Raw genomic sequence first — 20644 nt, forward strand, 5'->3', positions numbered from 1 at the left:
GTTTTGTTTTTTTGTTTGTTTTTTTTTTTACAAAGACTGGATCGTGCTGTTTCTTGACGTTGTCAAAAACTATTCAGTTAAATTCTAATGGTGACTCTTACTATTATAATTATGTCAGTAATGATGCTTACATCATAATGTTTTTTTCTCTTATTTTCTTATCGTCAAGATTGCTTCTACTTATTTTTTTAGAAAACAATTTGAAGCTGCGCAGTTTCATTAGAAAGATACGGCTGACAAAATCACTTTAATACGTTGCTTGTAGCTGCGGTGGGTTGGCACCCTGCCCGGGATTGGTCCCTGCCTTGTGCCCTGTGTTGGCTGGGTTTGGCTCCAGCAGACCCCCGTGACCCTGTGTTCGGATTCAGCGGGTTGGAAAATGGATGGATGGATGGACGTTGCGTGTAGTTTTAGTAATATTCTTATCTTATTTATTAAGACTTTAAGTTAAATATTTCACTTGTTTTATATCTTATCTGCTTGAATGCGTTGTGATTCACTTAACTGTCTGTACTGCGTACCTTGAATATTGAGGTTTTCTGATTTCAGCATATTCTTCCACCTTAATAGCTTTTCGTGTCAACAGCCCAATTAAATCTTCTCTATTAGTCTTATTAGTCCATCGAAAATCATTTGTTACTTTATCTGCACATCATCCTTGCTCGTTTGACACGTTTACGCCGCACGGAATGGTCTTTTTTATTTGTTCACTCCGTAGGCTTCTAACCTCACTACTCGCCCCCCGTCTCCCCCTTCTCTCTCTCCAATTTCAGGGGAGTGGTTTTACGTTAGTCCTTGTCTTTGTATTAAATACCTGCCCCGCACACCCCCGGACCACTTCCAGAGTCACTTTAAACATAGCTTAATACTGACAACGTTACAAGTGACCCATTGACTTCGTGTGCGTGTGTCTACTCATTTCCTATTGTTTTATTCATTTTATCATTATTATAATCACCATCATCACTTTTTTGGCGACAAAGGAACTTTGCATCTTGCTGGCATCACTGTAGTGGATATTCCGCCTCCTCCTGTTGGATACCATAGCCCGTGCTTACACTCGCACACACACCCAGTAACGATACTGAATCCCAAGCAATACCGAACCTGTACCAGCAGCTGATCGGCGGTTCTCCGTGGGGCTCCAGGTGAGTGTGGGGTTCGGAAGGGGTCCTCGGGATCGCCGGTGTAAAGTCTTCAAAGTTGTCTGTGCTGTTCGATGCTGCGGGAGGGAAACACAAAAGCCCACATAAGCTAAAAAAGTTAAACAGATACACTGTGTGCTGTTGTCCTTTCGAGCGTTTTTATTTAACAAGGATATGCAGCATACTTTTTTATCCTAACAACATGAACACATCCTTCAGCCTAGTCCAGTTTCAGGGTGGCGGGGAGCCGGACCCTGTACCGGCAAGGGCAAGGCAGAAGCCGGTCTTGAACTGGGTGTACTAATGCAACAAGCATAGGAATTTTATCAACTCACCGCGACAGACGCGATGCGATATACAATAAACGCAGAGCGTACATCGGAGTGTCTTCGTCGTCTGAAATGTTTGCCACAATGAGCTACTTGAAGTGACATCTTAGAAAAACGTAACACGTGAAAATATCAGGCTCGACGGTTTGATTATTTTAAAAGTGCTGCCTTGAATTAATTTATTTAGATTTGTATTCGTTTCTCTCCTGTATGTGGACTGCATTGAATCACGCTGAGGATGTCGTTTCATTTTTATTTTATTTTTCGTCATTTATAGATACCTATGTTCCCCTGTAATGAATAGGTGGTAAATACAAGTCATTTACACACGGAATATTTCATTTTTCCTAAATTTGGAATTCGTTAAAAATGATACACAATGTATATTTTTAAATCTTTTAAAATACTTGTATGGGCATGTCTTCAGCACTTGGTCAAATTACTTATCATAAACAGATATGAGAGGCGCTATATTAGATAGCGAGATACTTGTATTGTTTTATATGCATTAATTGTATTTTTTTTTCTAGAGTACTAAATCTTCTTTCATATTATTATTTACAAGTAACATTTCTTTCCCAAAAGAATTGCCTGGCAGACACTTCAACAACCTTTAGCTAAATTAAATTAGGCAGTAATAACCCATGTGGAACTGGCTGACAAAACAAATTAAAATATACTTTTTCTAATTGGCCTGGGAGGTTTGAAGCCGCCGAGAAAAGCCATTCAGAGCTAAAACTGTTGAGTCAAAGCCTAAGTATCTGAAAAGGGACCTGCTGTCAGAGGGGAATATAAATCAGTAATGGTGGGAATACAGTAGCTGTCAGCTAACATTATGAGAAATAAATGCATATTCACATAAGGGTTTAATAGTTATAAATATATGTAAAAGGTTGTTTAACTCATGATAGACAAGATTATAACTATTATATTTGAAATTTGTTTAAATAATGTGTTTAAACATGTTACATGTTCTTGATTATGAAATATGAAAATATTGAACTTGTTTATTGAGTGGAAAGAGTAGAAATGACAAACGTATTATCAGACAGGTTATTCTGAATCTTTCAATTCTTGGACATTGTTGCTTCAGAGTCCATGAATAGCGAGGACTGAAAGATTGCTCAAAGCGCAAAGTGAAGGAGTTTTCATTAACATGAAACAAAGCAGCATCATTTCTTAAACTGTGTGCCTTATTGATTGATGATAGGATGAACTTTCCCTAAGTAAGAATTTGATTTAATGAGTACAAAAATGTAATTTAATGAATTAAAGTTTATTAACTAACATATGTAAGAGAAGAATGTGCATTTATATTTTTTGTGTTCAATAATCAAGTTTGTTTTTTCACCTTTTTGTCAAGGGTCACTGGCAGTACTTAACTGTGTCTATGCTTTTGGCTATATGATGGGCAGCCTACCACTTGCTGAATCTCACCAAAATAGCACTCATTCCTTGAACCTGGGCTTTTATTTTTAATACAGCAATCTCCCATCAAACCTGATACAATATCAGATAAAGCATAAATGAAAAAACAATTTAATGTTATCCATCCATCCATTTTCCATCCCACTGAATCCGAACACAGGGTCATGGGAGCCAATCCCAGCCAACACAGGGCACAAGGCAGGAACCAATCCCGGGCAGGGTGCCAACCCACCGCAGGACACACACAAACACCAAGCACACACTAGGGCCAATTTAGAATCACCAGTCCACCTAACCTGCATGTCTTTGGACTGTGGGAGGAAACCAGAGTACCTGGAGGAAACCCACACAGACACGGGGAGAACATGCAAACTCCAAAAAGGGTGGACCCGGGAAGCGAACCCAGGTCTCCTAACTGCGAGGCAGCAGCACTACCCACTGCACCACCATGTCGCCCAATTTAATGTTATACCAGATTAAAATTTTCAGAAATTTCACATGTAACCTGTTTGTATGAGTAAATTTCAGCATTGCAATATACAACTTCAGTTTCAAATAATCATATTAAATTATAAGAAAAGAAATAAGTGCACAGCTATATTTTTGAACAGTTATGAAACTTTCTTTGAAGAATTTCTCTCTTTTACAGTGCATTGATTATGCTTTCTTTCTAGATCAGCCAGCTTTGGTGGAGGTTCGGTAATGGGACTTGGGCTGGAGTAGGGTTGTAAGAAAAGTCACAATTAGGATATAATGATATTTTAATTTGTTGCACCTCTCTGAAACAACAGTAGCCATTCGAACATGTGTTTTCAATCTATTTACATGGAATCCCAAGTTCCAGATTTCATCTGCTGCCCTTAAATGGTTTTGTTCACAGGTGAATCAGGCCACCTGGTTTTCAATATCTCAATAATATAACCCATAGTCAAACTGCATTTCATCTTATTATCTATTATGTTTCTGTTATACACTGGAAATCTCCAAAATACTATATGGCCTTTCTAGCAAAAAAAAAAGTTTCCCAGGTCTAATACCTAGTAATTTATTTTAAAAATCAACATATTTCATTTTAATCATCCATCCAATTAAAAAGTAACATGTTTAATTCTAATTATCCATTGGTTTTCTGAAATTATTAACAAGTAAACGTCTTTTATTCTAATCATCCATCAATTGTTTGAATATGGCCTTTCATAGGACAGTTTTACAGGAGCCTAGAGGCTAACTCTGGCAGCACCCAAACCCTATGTACGCTCTCGAGCTCAAGCTTTTGTAGTGGTCTCATTCTAGCCCTCTTGCTCCACTGTATGGGATACCAATCCATTGCAGGGCATACTCAATCATAAAAAATCCACTTAGAGCTTCCAAATTAACTGAAGTTTCCCCTCATTGTGATGTGCCTGTCTGCACACAGTCATATAACAGTGGAATTCACAGTTTCTTTCTCAATCCTTTAGAATATATAAACTGAGGGTCAAGTTGAATATACTATGTCTGTCATATGTACTTACTGATAGTATTGTGACATTTTTACACAAAAATGGCAGATTATGAGTTATCTAATATTGAGATACCAGTAAAATCAATGTGCGCAATCAACACATTTGTCGGAGATTATATACTGTATATGTAACAATTACCAAAAACAGCCAGTGTATATTTCAAACAAGTAACTGAAACAGATTTGTCACAAAACCAAAAAAAAAAAACAAAACATTACATTTGAACTATTGAGATCTCAGGCTTCTCAGTGTGTTTTGAGGTCATAATAGTGCAATGACAGTTATATACAAATATATATATAAATTAATATTAACATTTGAAGCTAGATAATAACAGGCAACTGAGTCTCAAAAATGGTTCAGTCATTAACATCCAATAAAGTCTCCTTTGGCCAATGGGGTTTGGAATATGCTTTCCTTCTTCTGGGCCAGTTAGACAAACATTCTCTAAAAACACTAAATAATTTAAGCACCTTGTTGACACTATTATATACAGATTTAAATTACAGCCGATACCTATTATAGAGGTGTGTAATGGAACAGGGAAATCAATAAACAGAGTAGAAAAATTGATTCTGCTTTATTTCAGTTTCATATGTTCATTTTTAATTTTATGTAATGGTTACTTTGTTATTTTTTTGTGCTTATTTTGTATGTTTTGTGCTTTGGGGTATCCCAATTGCTCCAGATTTAATTCTATGTACTTCATGAAAACATTTAGGGTTGGCACAGCCTATATTAATGCTGCCTTATGGCTTTAGATTTCTGAGTTTGAATCCCAGTCCAGACACAACATGCGTGTCCTTCAAGTTTGTGGATGACTTAGTTTGACTGATGTGCCCTGTGATGCTATGATGCCCCATCCAGAGTTGGTTCCTACCTTATACCCAGTGCTGCTGGAATAGGCTTTCGGCTCTGCAACCTGAAAACGTGAGTTAAAAATAGATACATTGTGCCTTTAACATATTTAATAAAAAAAAAAATCATCTTACCTAACATGGGCATCTTTGTGAGTAGAAGAACTTACACAGAAAACAAACAGAACACTAAATCATGAACCACTGTATTAGTAATAAATAATAATGTAATACAAACAGCATAAATTAGATGACAGGGTTGTCTTTTCTTAGTAAATCTCTCTGATGTTTTAGGCAAAAAGAAAATCTTTTGCATCAATAAAGCCTCTTTGGATCAGTATTTCTTTCCTTATGAGTCAGGGCAGAACAGAATCCTTTGATGTCTTGAACTCTCAATTTGCACTAATTTAGCAAATGCAGCCAAAACTGAATTAAAAATGAACTGCAGGGTAGGAATTAATGAGTTATCCATTATTCTGGCAAAGTTAGCCCCAGTGTGATGTTTGATTGACATGGAAAGTATCATTAGATGAAACAAGCATTTTAAGATCAACCAACTGAAACAAAGAGGATAACGATAAGTCATATCAGACGATTAAACCATTTAGTCTGCATTTAGGGATTAGGTGTGTAGTGATGACCTGGCTTTCAAGAAATATGAAAGCATTTTGGTTGTATTTTAATCTAATTTAGCTTTTTTGTCTTTTGAGAAACCATTAGAAATTATACTTATTCAGATAAAACCTACATATCAAGATGGAAAGAAAGCATGCTACTTACTACAAGTCCTGTCTCCCTCTTTATCCTGGTGGTCCATAATCTGGTCAGACATGCCATGTACTTTGTAGTCCATAGATTAAGTAGAATGGGCCGTCTTTTTAAAATCAGATTAGTGTTTCTCTTCCCCCTGAAACTTGAATTCTTGTGTCTAACATTCTCAGTTATTGGTTCTTCACTGGCACCTGAACAGCATTATTCCCGAAACCCAGGGCGACTTCTTTCTCTGAGTTGCTGTTGGTAACTGTTGTATGCATCTGGTGACAAGCTAGTCTTTGGCACTGTTATGCATGAGGAATGTTTGCTTTGCTGGCTTTCACCTGCTTCACAGATGTGTAATTCTCAACCCTCACCTCCAAAAACAAACAGGGTGAAGATAAGGTGGATGGGCAGACAAGTCTAAAAGACAAGCATACTGTAGGAGTCATTTGAATGTGCTTGTAATGCAAACACTTACAGAAGGTGGGCAAAATCTTTAAATAAGTGCATTATATAGTGTTAACATGTTTGCCTACTTTTAAAACCACAACATTTAAGGCAGTCTTTGAGTGTGCCAGGTCAGGTTTGAGACTGCAGGGCAGAGGGAATGTCACAAGACAGGCGTATGACCTCTGATAATAAGAAAGTATTAGGCTGTGGTGTCAGTGGCAACCCTGATATACATTGACAAGGATTGAATAACTGTGGGTAAACTACTGCTATGAGACTTCAGCACCCACAACCACTTGAGGGAGCTCTAAGAAGATGGCTTCAGTATTTTCAGAACAGGTCACTGACCCTATCAGTAGTCCTAACCTGGAGTATAAAGCCACTTCATCCTTAATGGCCAGGTGAGCTTTGAGTTGGGAAGTCAGTCAAGACAGGATATGGAGTGGCCAAAGATGGAGGAGGGCTTGGGCAATTTGGGATTGAATAGGTGAGACATAGTATCTGTCCTGTTCAGCTAGACCTAAAGAGACAGGATGTGTTTACTTTTTCTCCTTGTTTATTTTTGTCTTGTCCTGTGGCTGTAGATTTTCATTCTAACCCTTTTCTTAGTGGCCAGTTTTTGCTACCAATTAACTCTCCAAATTATATTATGTAATATCATCTACTGTTGAAGTCTGCTCTGTGCTTGTAATATTTCTATTGCACTATTATACTGTATTGAGGATTACTTGTGTTCTATTCTGTGTATTGTATTGTATTTACCCCCTTTTTTGACACCCACTGCATGCCCAACCTACCTGGAAAGCAGTCTCTCTTTGAACTTCCTTTCCCAAGGTTTCTTCCATTTTTTTCTCTACAAGAGTTTTTTTGGGAATTTTTCCTTGTCTTCTTAGAGAGTCAAGGCTGGGGGGCTATCAAAAGGCAGGGCCTATTAAGCCCATTGCAGCACTTCTTGTGTGATTTTGGGTTATACAAAAATAACTTGTATTGTATTGTATTGCATTGTATTTGCCTTAATTTTAATTGACTTGCTATTTAAGATTCAGACCCCTTAACTGTTTCTTGTTTCCTTAATTATCAGCTAAACAATAATGAGATTCAGAATTAGCCAACGCGTGACCAGCAACCTGTGTCCGTCATAAAATATCTGAAAATAAAGAAGGATGAAGGTCTCAGTAATGTTGATCCATTCAGGTCCACAAAACATTGTATGGTGTTCTTAGAAAAAAGAAAATCAACAGTTTTGGAAATGTCTGCTGTGGCAGAATGAGAGCAACAACAGGCCATGGAATTAAACAACTGGTTTAATTGACAAGAACAATCAACTTTTACTTAACAAATTGGTTGGAGTTTGATGCCCCAAGTAAGCTGGTCATCTGTTAGCTCACTTCACACCTCATTTTAGTTTGGATGATGTTTAAGAAAAAAAGTAAGCAGTTCAAAGGTCAAAAATCGGTCACTAATTAAGAAAAGAGTTAGATTGAAAATCTGCAGCCACAGCAGTGTTCATAACCAGAGTTGGAGATCCCTGCGTTACATTATCTTTTCTGCTGTTCTTCTTCAAACAAATAATTATTGTTGGATATATACCCTTAATACATTAAAAAGATGTGACATAATTTCTTACTTTAATGTTGACTACATGCAGTAGACATGTTCAACGAAGTCAGTTGTAGACATAGGTAATCAGTATGTGCTTTCTTTTCTGTTGGCTCATCTAGACATATTAGTTTTAGATTCTTGTGGCATTAGGATAAGTATGTGTCCTTATGGCCATCTTCCTGAAACCAACAATGTGTTAAGTGTCTTTATTCATTTAAATCATTAATGTTCGATTTAGGTCAAATAAGTTGGTACTTACAAAGTACACATCCACTTTAAACTTATTAGAAGTACATAATAATTGTTTTTCTTAATTAAAGTATAAAGGCTATAGTTTGTTTAAAAGCACAAATATGAATCTTATACTAAGAGGGAAGCCTTTAAGGTAGCCCTCCACACCCCAGAGTATTGCTGAGGAGGCCAAAAGTAAACAAAAAAAACTGCTCTTATTAAAAAAGACACACGAGTATTAAATAAATAGGACAACACATGGAATCAAGCCGTTTCTGTGGTGATATGCAGCTCTACCTTTTATGTAGTTATACCAGATTAGAACTTCCTCTAGTAAACTTTACTGTACTGTACCCTTAAAGGTCTGAGTCTCTTCTCCCAAGACATTGCTTGCTTCACCCATTAAAAGGACGTTGTATACAGGTGGCCAGGAGGTATAATGCTGAGTTCATGTGCTCTTGGACTATTCAGAACCTCAAGATGTGACTTCTCAGTTTCCCACTTCAATGCATTCACATGGGTTTCCGGTTGGACTGTTCCTAAAAATGTGAGTTCACTATTGATTTGTTAATTGGTGTGCCAAAAAAACATAAGATAATTGCCATTTTTTGTGGACATAAAGAGCAAAATAAACATTTTGAATATGTATCACTTCACTCGAAATGTATTTCAACTGAAAAGTGGCATTTCTGGCTGACAAGGTTATAAGTTTTGTTTTAAACAATTGACTAAGATGAATGTTCAGTGTTAAGATACAACTTGGACAATTCAGATATCTTTATTTTGTCTGATTGTTTGAGTTGTAATTTCCGAGTTCATCAAGCATTTATATGGTATTTACAACTCAACAACTCAGATTTACCATCTGTCCTAGAGAATGTGAATGCAAAATGACAGCCTTTTACATCTCCCTGCCATCTCTCTTTTCATAGAGGGTTATATGTTAAATGTTATATTATATGTTAAATGAGGGTTATATGTTAAATCCCTGTCATCTCTGGGTCACCTGACCTCTAGCTTCTTTGGGGAATACTGCATATGTCTGCCTAGAATGCATCTTCCTCTCTCTCTCCCTTTATGGGTGCCCACCCTGCTACCCCACTTGGATAACCTGCACACATACATGTCTTCACCTGCTGCTTTGGTAGAACTTTTTCTCAATCCTGAGTGCTTTTGTTGGGCTTCCTACATCCTGTGTCAGCCTGTTCGTGCTTTTCCCCTTTGTAGCCTCTTGCTTGCTTTATACACATCCGTTATTAGTAGTAATTATTTTTCAGCATTCTGAGAAGTTTTTAAATATAAAAGGGTAAAGGAGAACTTATCAAGTATAATAATTCCAAGTACAGAATAGGGCAAGTGCCACTTTGCAGAAAATGCAAGCCCTTGTTTGAACAATATCTTCTTGTTTACCAAACTGAGGCCTATGACCCCTGCTACAGTCCATATGCTCCTCTCACCTTTCTATGGAAGATGCATATTTTTAACTATCCTACATATAAAGGATATACCTTCAAGTAATCCACCTGCTACAACAATGTCTGTGTGATACATGATGGTGGCAATTTTAAGTTTTACACAAAAAGCAATGTGTAAGAGCTTCTCTTATCAGTTTGATGGAAAAAGGTTGGAAGTCCACATATTTATAGGCTCCCTCCCATGTGAAGAGAGGAACTGCCTGCAGCCACCCTGTGAGTGAGTATATTCAGCACTGCTTATTGCTTATAGGTAAAGTAGGTAATATGGCTTTTTTTACAAAGTAAACAGATGAAGCAATGTCAAAATAAACTAATCCCTACCAAACTGCTGACATTCATGGGATGATTCTGAATATCTCTTGAAATGTTTATCTGCCAATATGTCTGTGTACCAGTAATTAATAAAACTGAAAAAAGTATTCAAAAGAATCCTGACGGTACCTAATCATCCACTCCATCACCCAGACTTTCTTTTAACTCTTTGAGGGATATATTTTTTTCCTTTTTGGCCCAAGACTGAATATTTTTTCCAAAGAAAACATTTTTTTTATGAAAAGCACACAAAGCAATGGTTTCACACATAAATCCACATAAAATATTTATTAATGAAAAATGTCACTGTGTTTTATGTTCTATGAACCTCTACACTATGTGAATTCACATACTTATATAGCTTAGTCCTACAAGGTACAGTAATGTTCAAGCAGCCATTGGCGTGTATTGCCACATTACACTGCTTATAGTATGTGTTACACTGGTACCACTATTTCAAACATCTGTTGCTGCATGCTGTGGCCACTGCTACCACCTGTTCCAACAGCTTGGCAACCAGCAGGAATGTGTAGCTGACCAGCTACTAAGCTGTTTTCACGCAGCTGCCACCGTCAACAGCTGGCTGTCTTTGCACAGTATGTGTTACACTGGTGCAGCTATTTCAGGCATCTGTTGCTGCATGCTGTGGCCATTGTCACTGCCATTTCACTGTCTCTTTGTAACTCACGCACCCGCAAGGATTTTAGGTCAAACCAACAGAGCTAACTTTCCTTCTAGTAAAGGGAGTTAAACTTTAATATAATGATGAGTTTTGATGATGTTTACAGCTGATTCCTGCCCTCTACCCTGGATGTTGAGAAAAGTCAACATTCATCTTCATCCCCTTGTGTCGGCAGCCAGGGTCTTTGTTTTGACTACATGACTCTGTATTTTGTTTTAGATTACAGCAGCCCTTTGTGTAAAGAAGGTCTTGATTACAAAGGTATGATTAATTCATGATTCACTGTTTAAGGAAGAGTTCTGTTAGAGTACTATGAGGTCTTTGTCAAAACATAACAATCTTTTCTTGAGGTTAAATTAACTTAGCTAGCCTGAGTAAGACAGGCTATTTAACCTACTGAGGTGCTTCTGCGCAAAGCCTGTATTGCAGCTAAGTCTTCAGTTGTAGTGTGGGATGCATAATTGCAGAATACATACAGTCTCTGTGGTTTCACTGCTGGACAACAACCCTGTTGTTGAAACCATATGGAAGAGTGCCAAAGGGAATAGACTGCAAGACAGATTTAAGTCAGGAAATGGACAGAATGAGGTGCTTTGAAGCTGAAATTTTGAATAGAGAAGTCTTTTTAATTCCTGTTTTTGACAATATTACTTATAGCATCTGTCCTTTACAATGTGAATGTATTTCCTTTAAGATGGCTGAGATGATGTTTAATGCTGCTGTATCCTTTTAAAGATTCAAATCACATAATGTCTTTGCGTATTTATGATACACTCACATTCTATGCAAAAACTTGGAGATTTTCAGATGAACAAACATTCCAAGTGGTAAATCTCAGTGAGACAATTCAGAGGTTTCCTAAATGTGCAGAGCTCTGATATAACACTGACCTATCACCTCAGTAAACAGTAATTAGCTTAGCCAACTGTGATTTGTGATTGGTCATATTTGGTGCAATGTGCTACCCACTTAATGTATTTGATTTTATTTTTATTTTTATAAATGAATTAGAACTACAGTAATGTTTAATTGCATTTTTTTGCAAACTGAGCAATAAATTTACCTTTTAGTTTTCCAAAAACATGACCAAAGATGCACGAGAACAGAATGAAATTAGAAGTTTTGACATTGTAAACAGTAAGTCTGAAAATCTCCATAGGATGTAATTGCAGGATCAGTAATAAAAATGAGACTATGAAGAGAAAAGTTGATATCATGAAAGAGTGCCAATAAGACATGTAAAATAAACATAGGGATAAAAATGTTAGAACAATAAATTGATTAGAGAATAGTATAAATGATGATAACTACATATCCAACCTGATATACTTCCACAATTTCTAATGCGTGTATTATATGTACGGTTACATTATTATTATGCACCCATCTCCTGAACAGTAACATGTGTCCACTGCTTATGATTCTGCTGTGTTCAACAGACAGGTCTTCAATCTAATGATGGGAATTGCCAGAATCCTCATAATATGATATCCAGTATATACAGAAATACATTAAGCACTGCAGTTTAACTCTGGTATAGTTTCCAAATCACTGACTTTCTTTTCACTGAAGTTAAAGTTGAAATCATATTATCCGTATAGACAAAAATGTCAATGTCAATAAATCAGAGAAACCTTTGACTCACTCCACCCTTCTTAAACTTTTCAATAGATGACATCTCATTGGTCTACACAAAAAGATCTGTAATTGTTCAGTTACAGTACGTAACACACACTTTGGCCTATAATCTGACCAGTGCGTCCTTGTGAGTTTAGCCCACACCTCAATTACTAACATCCTAGCAACTGTTATCTTCACTCTACTGTATAAAAAGATGGGTGATAAAGTTTATGAACTTTTCAGTGTTGGTTATGGAAGAAATCAGGAGATATCAGCATTAACCACTGTGCCACCAAGCTACCTCTCACACCACCAAATACTGCAGAATGATAACATTTCAATGATTTCTAAATGATCTTGTCTGTATGAAGAATATTATTTACATTTTAAGAAGTCTAAAAGGCTGATGGATATGTATTTTTCAAAAAAACATTCTACATTTAATGCTCTGATAAAGGGCTTCAGACAGATTTCACATTTTAGTCAACCCTTCTTTATCCAATTAAACAACCAAATGCTTCAGACTGTAATGAGTTAAATTCAATTGAGAACAGACCTTTCCCTGGAAGACCACACAGAGAGACATCTCAAGAATACAATTCACCACAAACATTATTAGAGTATTAACAGTGTTGAATGTGTGCAGGCAAAATAGTATGTAGCAACAACACTGTGAACTCTGCAAATGGCAGTTATGCTACTCATACTTAGTCTCCAAAGGACTTTTTTAATCTTCACTCAATTTAGTCATTTGTCTTAGTGCTTGAGAGCATTAATCCATTAAGTGTCTGCACTTATCAATATTAAAAACCACAGTGGTGCATTAAGTAAGACGCTCAAGGAAACCATGGAGTTTCATCAGTGTGACATTTGGGCAAATCCTTTGAATCAGAGAAATAAGCTTGTAATGTGTGTAATATAATAACAACATTTTTATTGTCATGTCTAAAGTCAGGGCTCCTCCCTTGGCTGGGATTCAAATTCATGTTTGATCTATCTTTTGTTTATTTTTGACTCTTTTTTATGTTGATTTATGCATCTTTCTTTATTTTTGATTTTGCCTCTGTTTACATGGTCCCTGTGCTATGTTTCATGGTCCTCCAAGAGGCTGGCCACCCAGAGGGTCTCCCACAATTCCCAGCTTTTCATTTCAAAGATGTCCTGTGTCAGCCTGTTCGTGCTTTTCCCCTTTGTCGCCTCTTGCTTGTTTTATACACATCCGTTATTAGTAGTAATTATTTTTCAGCATTCTGAGAAGCTTTTAAATATAAAAGGGTAAAGGAGAACTTATCAAGTATAATAATTCCAAGTACAGAATAGGGCAAGTGCCACTTTGCAGAAAATGCAAGCCCTTGTTTGAACAATATCTTCTTGTATACCAAACTGAGGCCCATGACCCCTGCTACAGTCCATATGCTCCTCTCACCTTTCTATGGAAGATGCATATTTTTAACTATCCTACATATAAAGGATATACCTTCAAGTAATCCACCTGCTGCAACCATGTCTGTGTGATACATGATGGTGGCACTTTTAAGTTTTACACAAAAAGCAATGTGTAAGAGCTTCTCTTATCAGTTTGATGGAAAAAGGTTGGAAGTCCACAAATTTATAGGCTCCCTCCCATGTGAAGAGAGGAACTGCCTGCAGCCACCCTGTGAGTGAGTATAATAAAGTTGTATATGTGCAAAGACCAACAGCACAAGGACTTTCTTTGTGCTTAAAATACTGAGGAAGGTTTCTAGTTTCAATGTGAAAATCTTAAAACGAAGATCAAATTAATGCACAAAAGTTTTCTAGAAAGACTGAGCTAAAGCAACTACATAAGGATTTTTTTTCTTGTGTAGCCAAATGAACTCTTCTGATCTTGTAATATGAAAAGACACACTGGTCTGATGGTCTGCAACACGGCTGAACCTCAGATGGAATCTATTAGATGTTATTGGAATAAAAGAACAGAAAGGCCTTTGACATTTTGATACATACTGCATGTGAACTAATTGCCCATGGACACAAAGGAGTATTCTGTGCTGAGCTCTAAGAAAAGAACTAAGTGTGAATTTCCCCACCTCATTGTGTCCTTAAAGGTAGATGAAACAGTCTGTAGTCTCTATTAAGCCAGCGATCACTCGTTTTAGCTGCTCATTTCCAGATAGATCGTGAGCAGTTCTGCTTGACTTCATCATTCATAATATGGGTGTTATAATGGAAATATAAGGTCTACAGTAATTTATAGGAATTACATTTATTTGAGTTTTTTTTAATGGAAAATTTGCCATATATACTTTGAGGCCTTTACATTAAAAAAGAAATTTGTTAAAAATAAGTAGTAAGTGTCACGAGTCTAACAGATCTAAACTTACTAATACAGAAATAGTCTTTGATTCTAGATGCTTATTTTATAGCAACCATTTAATAAAGTACTTTAGAAAGCAAACATGACTGCAATTCATAGAAATGTTTAATCATGAACATTTATTGTAAAGTTTTAGTGCTGCCAGTTGCAGCATAGGTTGATGATGCATTGTCTCACAGGTACAATGAGTATGGAACGGAAAGAGCAGCGACAGAAATTAAAATTAATTTAAAAAAATAAGTTAAGGGTAGTGGTTTATTTATCCATTGCCTTGAATCTAAGATTTTGGTAAAATTTTTAAGTGAAGTTTAGATGTAATCAATTATTCTGTGCTTTTGTGATATCCTCTGCAGAGACTCTGCAAGCATCTAAAAATCCTGACTCTGCATTCATGATGAAGGCAGTCTTGACCAGTGGGTGTTTCCTGCTCATCCTCATGACTAGTCTGACAGCCATTAATGGTAAGGATCATTTGTGAAAATAAAATATTTATATATATCCTGCTGCATGATCAATACAAACACACATGCACACGCACACACACACACAAGGGCCAATTTAGCATCACCAATCCACCTAACCTGCATGTCTTTGGTGTCTGGAAAGAAAATGAAGCACTCAAAGGAAACCCACACAGACATGGGGAGAACATGCATACTCTACGCAGGGAGGACCTAGGATAAGAATCCCAGCTTCCATATTGTGAGGCTGCAACATTACCACTGTGCTGCACAAATTATGATAGAAATGTATTATGAATGTTATTATAATATAAGTTATTTTGTAATTGTAAATTGGCTCTGTATCAGAAGTGCTCCTTCCAACAGTAGTTTCCAGCTTTCGCTCAGCACTGCCAGGACAGGCTTAGATAAACCAAGACCTTGAACTGAATAACTTTTTTTGAAAACAGATTTAAGGAAAGATTAATAATAATAATAATCTGCATATGTAAAATGCTAAGGTCTTTTCATCAGTTAACGGGTTACTCGTGTACGACTAAGACTAGAACTTTGATCTTGGTTTTAATTGAAAGCTTATTCTGTGATATCTTTTGAAAATTTTAAAAAAATAGGTAGCAGCTACTTTGGCAAAATGACCTGTGATTTTGTGTGTATTACGGCAAAGTGATTACAGAAGCACGTGACATAGCAGAAAGAGAAAAAAAAGAGCAGCAACATCATCTGTCAAGCAAATCACAGAACTCGTGATCGTGATGAAGAACACCATAATATAAACTTCAGACAACAAAATTAATTTATATGTGCCTGCAGTTTTACTATAATTGAGAACTTTTCATTTTTTTATTTTTTAATGCATATGCAATAAATTCAGAAAAATGCTGTGTGTAAACTGTCACTGTAAATTTTTGAATTTGTGCCAGTGATCTATCAGTTGTGGTTCCTTACTATCTAGGCTGCCATGTGCTTTTACTCTGCAGCATCTTGATTTATAGAAGAACAGGTTTTCACTTATTATTATCCCTGGTTTGCCCCCTGCTCACTTTGCTTAGTAATAATTTCCATTTGTTTGTGCTAATGCGATCTTTACTATCATTTTTTTAGTACTTTCATTATCTCTAACCTGCTCTGCATGTGTATCACGCCATTTTTGAATTCTTTACGACTTTCTACTTTGTCATCTACTCTTTGTATTTATTTTCCGGCCCCGGGCGTGGTTAAATCTTTTGGCACAAAGTCTTGTGACATGAAAATGTCTCTCTGAGAAAGTCACGTCTCATCTTGTCGGCAACTTACTTATTGCTGAGTAACTATTGGTGTGAAGATTTAACTGCACATTGTCAACAGTAATTCGATATTCCATTTATATTAAGTGAAGTGATTTAGGGTTTTTAGTCCCACCAGCAGTCACTCTATTTATTATTATTTTCTTCATAAATTAAGATCAAGTGTTTTATTGAAAAATGTGACTCCAATAACATTCTTTGTCACACACACACTCACAATGTTTAATTAATCTCCTTAACTGTACTCAATCCTACACAGACTGATATAAAACCCTTGAAATACGTAAGTGCACTTGTCACTAATTATGACTGTAAAACATTACATATTTTTTGTCTCATTACAGCTCAGAAATGTAAGACAGGTCCTCTTGATCTGGTCTTCATCATTGATAGCTCCAGGAGTGTACGGCCATTTGAATTTGAAACGATGAGAAAGTTCATGATTGATATCATCCATGCTGTGGACGTTGGGCATGAAGCAGCTCGAATAGGAGTCGTCCAGTATTCCAGTCAAGTCCAAAATATATTCTCACTGAAGAGTTACACCAAGAAGGCTGACATGGTGAAAGCTATTAATGAGATTATTCCCTTAGCCCAAGGAACAATGACAGGGCTTGCTATCCAGTATGCCATGAATGTGGCCTTTACTGCCCAAGAGGGTGCTCGTCCCAACATTCCAAAGGTTGCAGTGATTGTGACTGATGGACGGCCACAGGATCGTGTAGCAGAAGTCTCTACTCAAGCACGAGGAATGGGCATTGAAATTTATGCTGTGGGTGTACAAAGGGCTGATATGAACTCCCTGAGGGCCATGGCATCTCCTCCTCTGGAAGATCATGTTTTTCTCGTTGAATCCTTTGATCTCATTCAGCAGTTTGGAAAACAGTTCCAAGACAAACTCTGTGGTAAGCCACAAAACAAATAGGAGAAAGTCAAGTACTGTTTACTAATCTTGGCAAGTGCAGTGATTCATGGTTATTAGTCCTGGCTGGAAAGATCAAGAGAAGCAGAGAGTAACTATATCTCTGCTTGATAAGATTAATTTATTTATTATCAAGCACTGAAAGTTATGGAAAAATGTAACATCCAGTAAAGCAGGGGGAAATTATTTTGAATGACAAACCAAGTATATTACACAACAAGTAGTTATAATGATGGGTTGTGTTTGCATTTTGTATTAACTATGGTACTGGAGAGTAGTGACATGTTGCAAGTTGATTAGCAACTGGAAGTTTACTGTACTCTGCACCTGTGACAATAATGACCTTATAAATCTATAAGTTGTGTAATAATATATCTATACCACATTTATTTTGAGTATTTTATGTCAAGGAGGCCAGTACTGGTAGCTAATACCCTATGGAGGTACTGATTCTATCAATTTCAGAGTACTGGGCTATTCTCCATATGTTTTATTTTAGATATGGTTTTTGAGGTACAGTGCTTTGTAAGGAATTGTGAGGTATATTCAAATAGTAAAAAGTGATTTTGTTGTAGTCAATCATTTACAATATTGTCTTGCTACAAGCTTATTTAGAGAATGTTTATGAAGAGAATATGAAGGTACTGTATACTATTAAGGTGGTACATTGATCAGTATCACATTTTCTAAGCCTTGGGTCTAAATAATAATAATAATTCTTTGCATTTATGTAGCACTGTTTTCACTACTCAAAGCACTCAGCAATTGCAGGTTAAGGGCCTTGCTCAAGGGCCCAACAGAGCAGAGTCCCTATTGGCATTTACGGGATTCGAACCGGCAACCTTCCGATTGCCAGTGCAGATCCCTAGCCTCAGAGCCACCAAAATAAATACTAATAATGAATACAAGCCTGGACACTGCCTATGAGGAGTTTGCATGGCCTTTCCTCCATGTCCTCTTTTTATTAATTTATGTATTGATTCCAACATGTTAATTCAAACTGGGGAGCATGGGTGTTTGTGAGTGTTCCCTGCAATTGATTGGCACCTCTTTTAGGAATAGAATTGGAATTGGCCTCCTACACCACTGAACTTAATAATTGGGTTTGAAAATTGAGATATGGATAAATAGATAGGATTTTATTAATAAAAATAATTTTGTTACTTCCATAGAAACATATAAGACAAAAATGTACTTTATTAACCTGAAATACTAACAAATGTTAATTTAAATGGGAAAATCACAAATCACTGATCTTTAATATATTAAAATCTGATATTCTATTTCAATAGGACTTGATTTGTGCACTGAGATGGATCATGGCTGCCAGCACATCTGTGTGAGCACTCCTGGCTCTTATCACTGCGAATGCAATCCAGGATACAAACTGAATGAAGATGGAAAGACTTGCTCAGGTATGCTGGTTTCACATGATAGTAAGGATGCCACAAAGGTAGCCTTTGATTGTGAGTGCCCAATTATTAAGGAATATAAACAGTTATTAGAATCTTACAATAACATTTAAAAGCCTTAGTAACAATTCAGTTCTAGCATACAGAGATAAATAATCATAAATAAATTGTGCAGCTAAAAAGCTTGTGAAGGATATATAAACTGGATTGGTTTAGTCTGAAATGTATTTTCAGGGATAATAAGGAAATAAAGACGGTTATGAGTATCTTTAAGCCATTTGAGAATGAATATGGGAACTGTTCTACTGAATTGCCAACCCTTTAACTGTATATACAGTATATGTATTGTCACGCTTGGGTCACAGATTTGCACAGAGACACAGGAGGTTGTAGAACAAAAACAGGAACTTTATTGAAAGCACTGCAAACAAACATTTGTCTCTTTTCAAAAGTTTAAACATGCTCCATGACAAGTCAGAGGTGACAGTTCCGCCAGGAGCAGAGAATGTGAGAGAGAGAGAGAGAAAGAAGCAAAACAATCAATTCCACAACTGACAGGCGCTGTACAAGGCTTTTAAGTAAGCGGAGTACCACGTGAGAGGTTTATCGCGCGTTATAGCACAAGTAAGAAGGGTAAGGAGCAATGTGAAGGTAGACTGTCAGCTGTTTCAGGGGTTTTCCCAGGGGCGTCTGTGTCCTCTGAGGGTGCGATCAGCCCTCCAGCTTACAGTATACATAAACCGTTTAATACTGTGAGAGTAATTATAAAATGACTCAATAATTTTTTAGGTGTATGTTAAACAGCTGCTCTGTCTCTTTGCAGCTATTGACCTGTGTGCAGAAGGCAAGCACGACTGTGAACAAATCTGCATCAGCTCTCCAGGCTCTTACTCTTGCCGCTGTCGAGCTGGCTACCAGCTCAACCAGGACCAAAAGACATGCTCAAGTGAGTTGCAATACAATGCTTAAGATGTTCTTACTGTATATGGCAGGTCTCTGAGATAGTGCAGTGCAAAATGTGTTTATTGTAATGGTGAGAAATTTTGTTTTTATGATATCTGTTTTGGAGAAAGCTGTTTGAAAAACTAAGATTATCAGCAGACTTCTGTCTTCCTTTTGAGTGAATACAAGATAAGCATAAAAGCTCAAAGCAGTTTTCCAACATATTTACATCTATTTGTTTTTGATGTTTTATAACAAAATGTAATTTAATTATATTAGATAAATTATATATAAGAAAGGATTGAATAATAACACAGGAGGCTGGATTTGAATGCCATTCTAGTAGCTATATACATGGAGTTGCATGTTCTCTATTAAACTGTATGTGATTCCTTCAGGTACTCCAATTTTCTCTCATATCACAAAGGTGGGCTGGTTACGTTGATTGGAGCCTCTAAATTAGTCCTGAATAAATGATTGTGTGCTTACATCACATGAATGTGCCCTGTAATGGATTTGTGCCTCATTTAATATTGGTTTCTGCTTTGCAATCTTGACACTACTGCAACAGACTCTTGCCCTCGTGACTCTCTATTACAATATGCTGGTCCAGGAGACTAGTTAATGAATTATGAAGTTAGATACAAACTTAACAAAAAAAAGTTTGGAGTCTCTGAATCCCCAAAGTTTTAACATCATCAGAAAAACATACTTAACAAAATTGCATGTGGAGCAAGAACTCATAAAAGGCCCAGACACTAACCTCTAATATGAGCTTACAAATGCCTGCCTCACTTCCCTCTGTGAATGTAAGCACCTGTCTACTTAAAATTAGCTCCCAATGAACACAAAAACAAGGTCTGAAGAGAATTGATG

At 36.8% G+C, this 20644-nt stretch overlaps 1 protein-coding gene across 1 annotated transcript in view; it reads left to right on the forward strand.

Moving 5' to 3' along the window:
• The first annotated feature begins 816 nt into the window (after positions 1 to 816).
• The window catches only part of matn4 (matrilin 4), a 54133-nt gene continuing 34305 nt past the window's right edge, over positions 817 to 20644 (forward strand). Inside the window, exons 1-5 of the mRNA XM_051932997.1 lie at positions 817 to 1148; positions 15104 to 15209; positions 16837 to 17397; positions 18707 to 18829; positions 19650 to 19772. Of these exons, the coding sequence (XP_051788957.1) occupies positions 15140 to 15209; positions 16837 to 17397; positions 18707 to 18829; positions 19650 to 19772 (877 nt within the window). The 5' untranslated portion in view covers positions 817 to 1148; positions 15104 to 15139. The remainder of the gene's footprint in view (positions 1149 to 15103; positions 15210 to 16836; positions 17398 to 18706; positions 18830 to 19649; positions 19773 to 20644) is intronic.

The sequence above is a fragment of the Erpetoichthys calabaricus genome, chromosome 10 (genome assembly GCF_900747795.2).
Source record: "Erpetoichthys calabaricus chromosome 10, fErpCal1.3, whole genome shotgun sequence".
NCBI classification, from domain to species: Eukaryota; Metazoa; Chordata; class Cladistia; order Polypteriformes; family Polypteridae; genus Erpetoichthys; species Erpetoichthys calabaricus.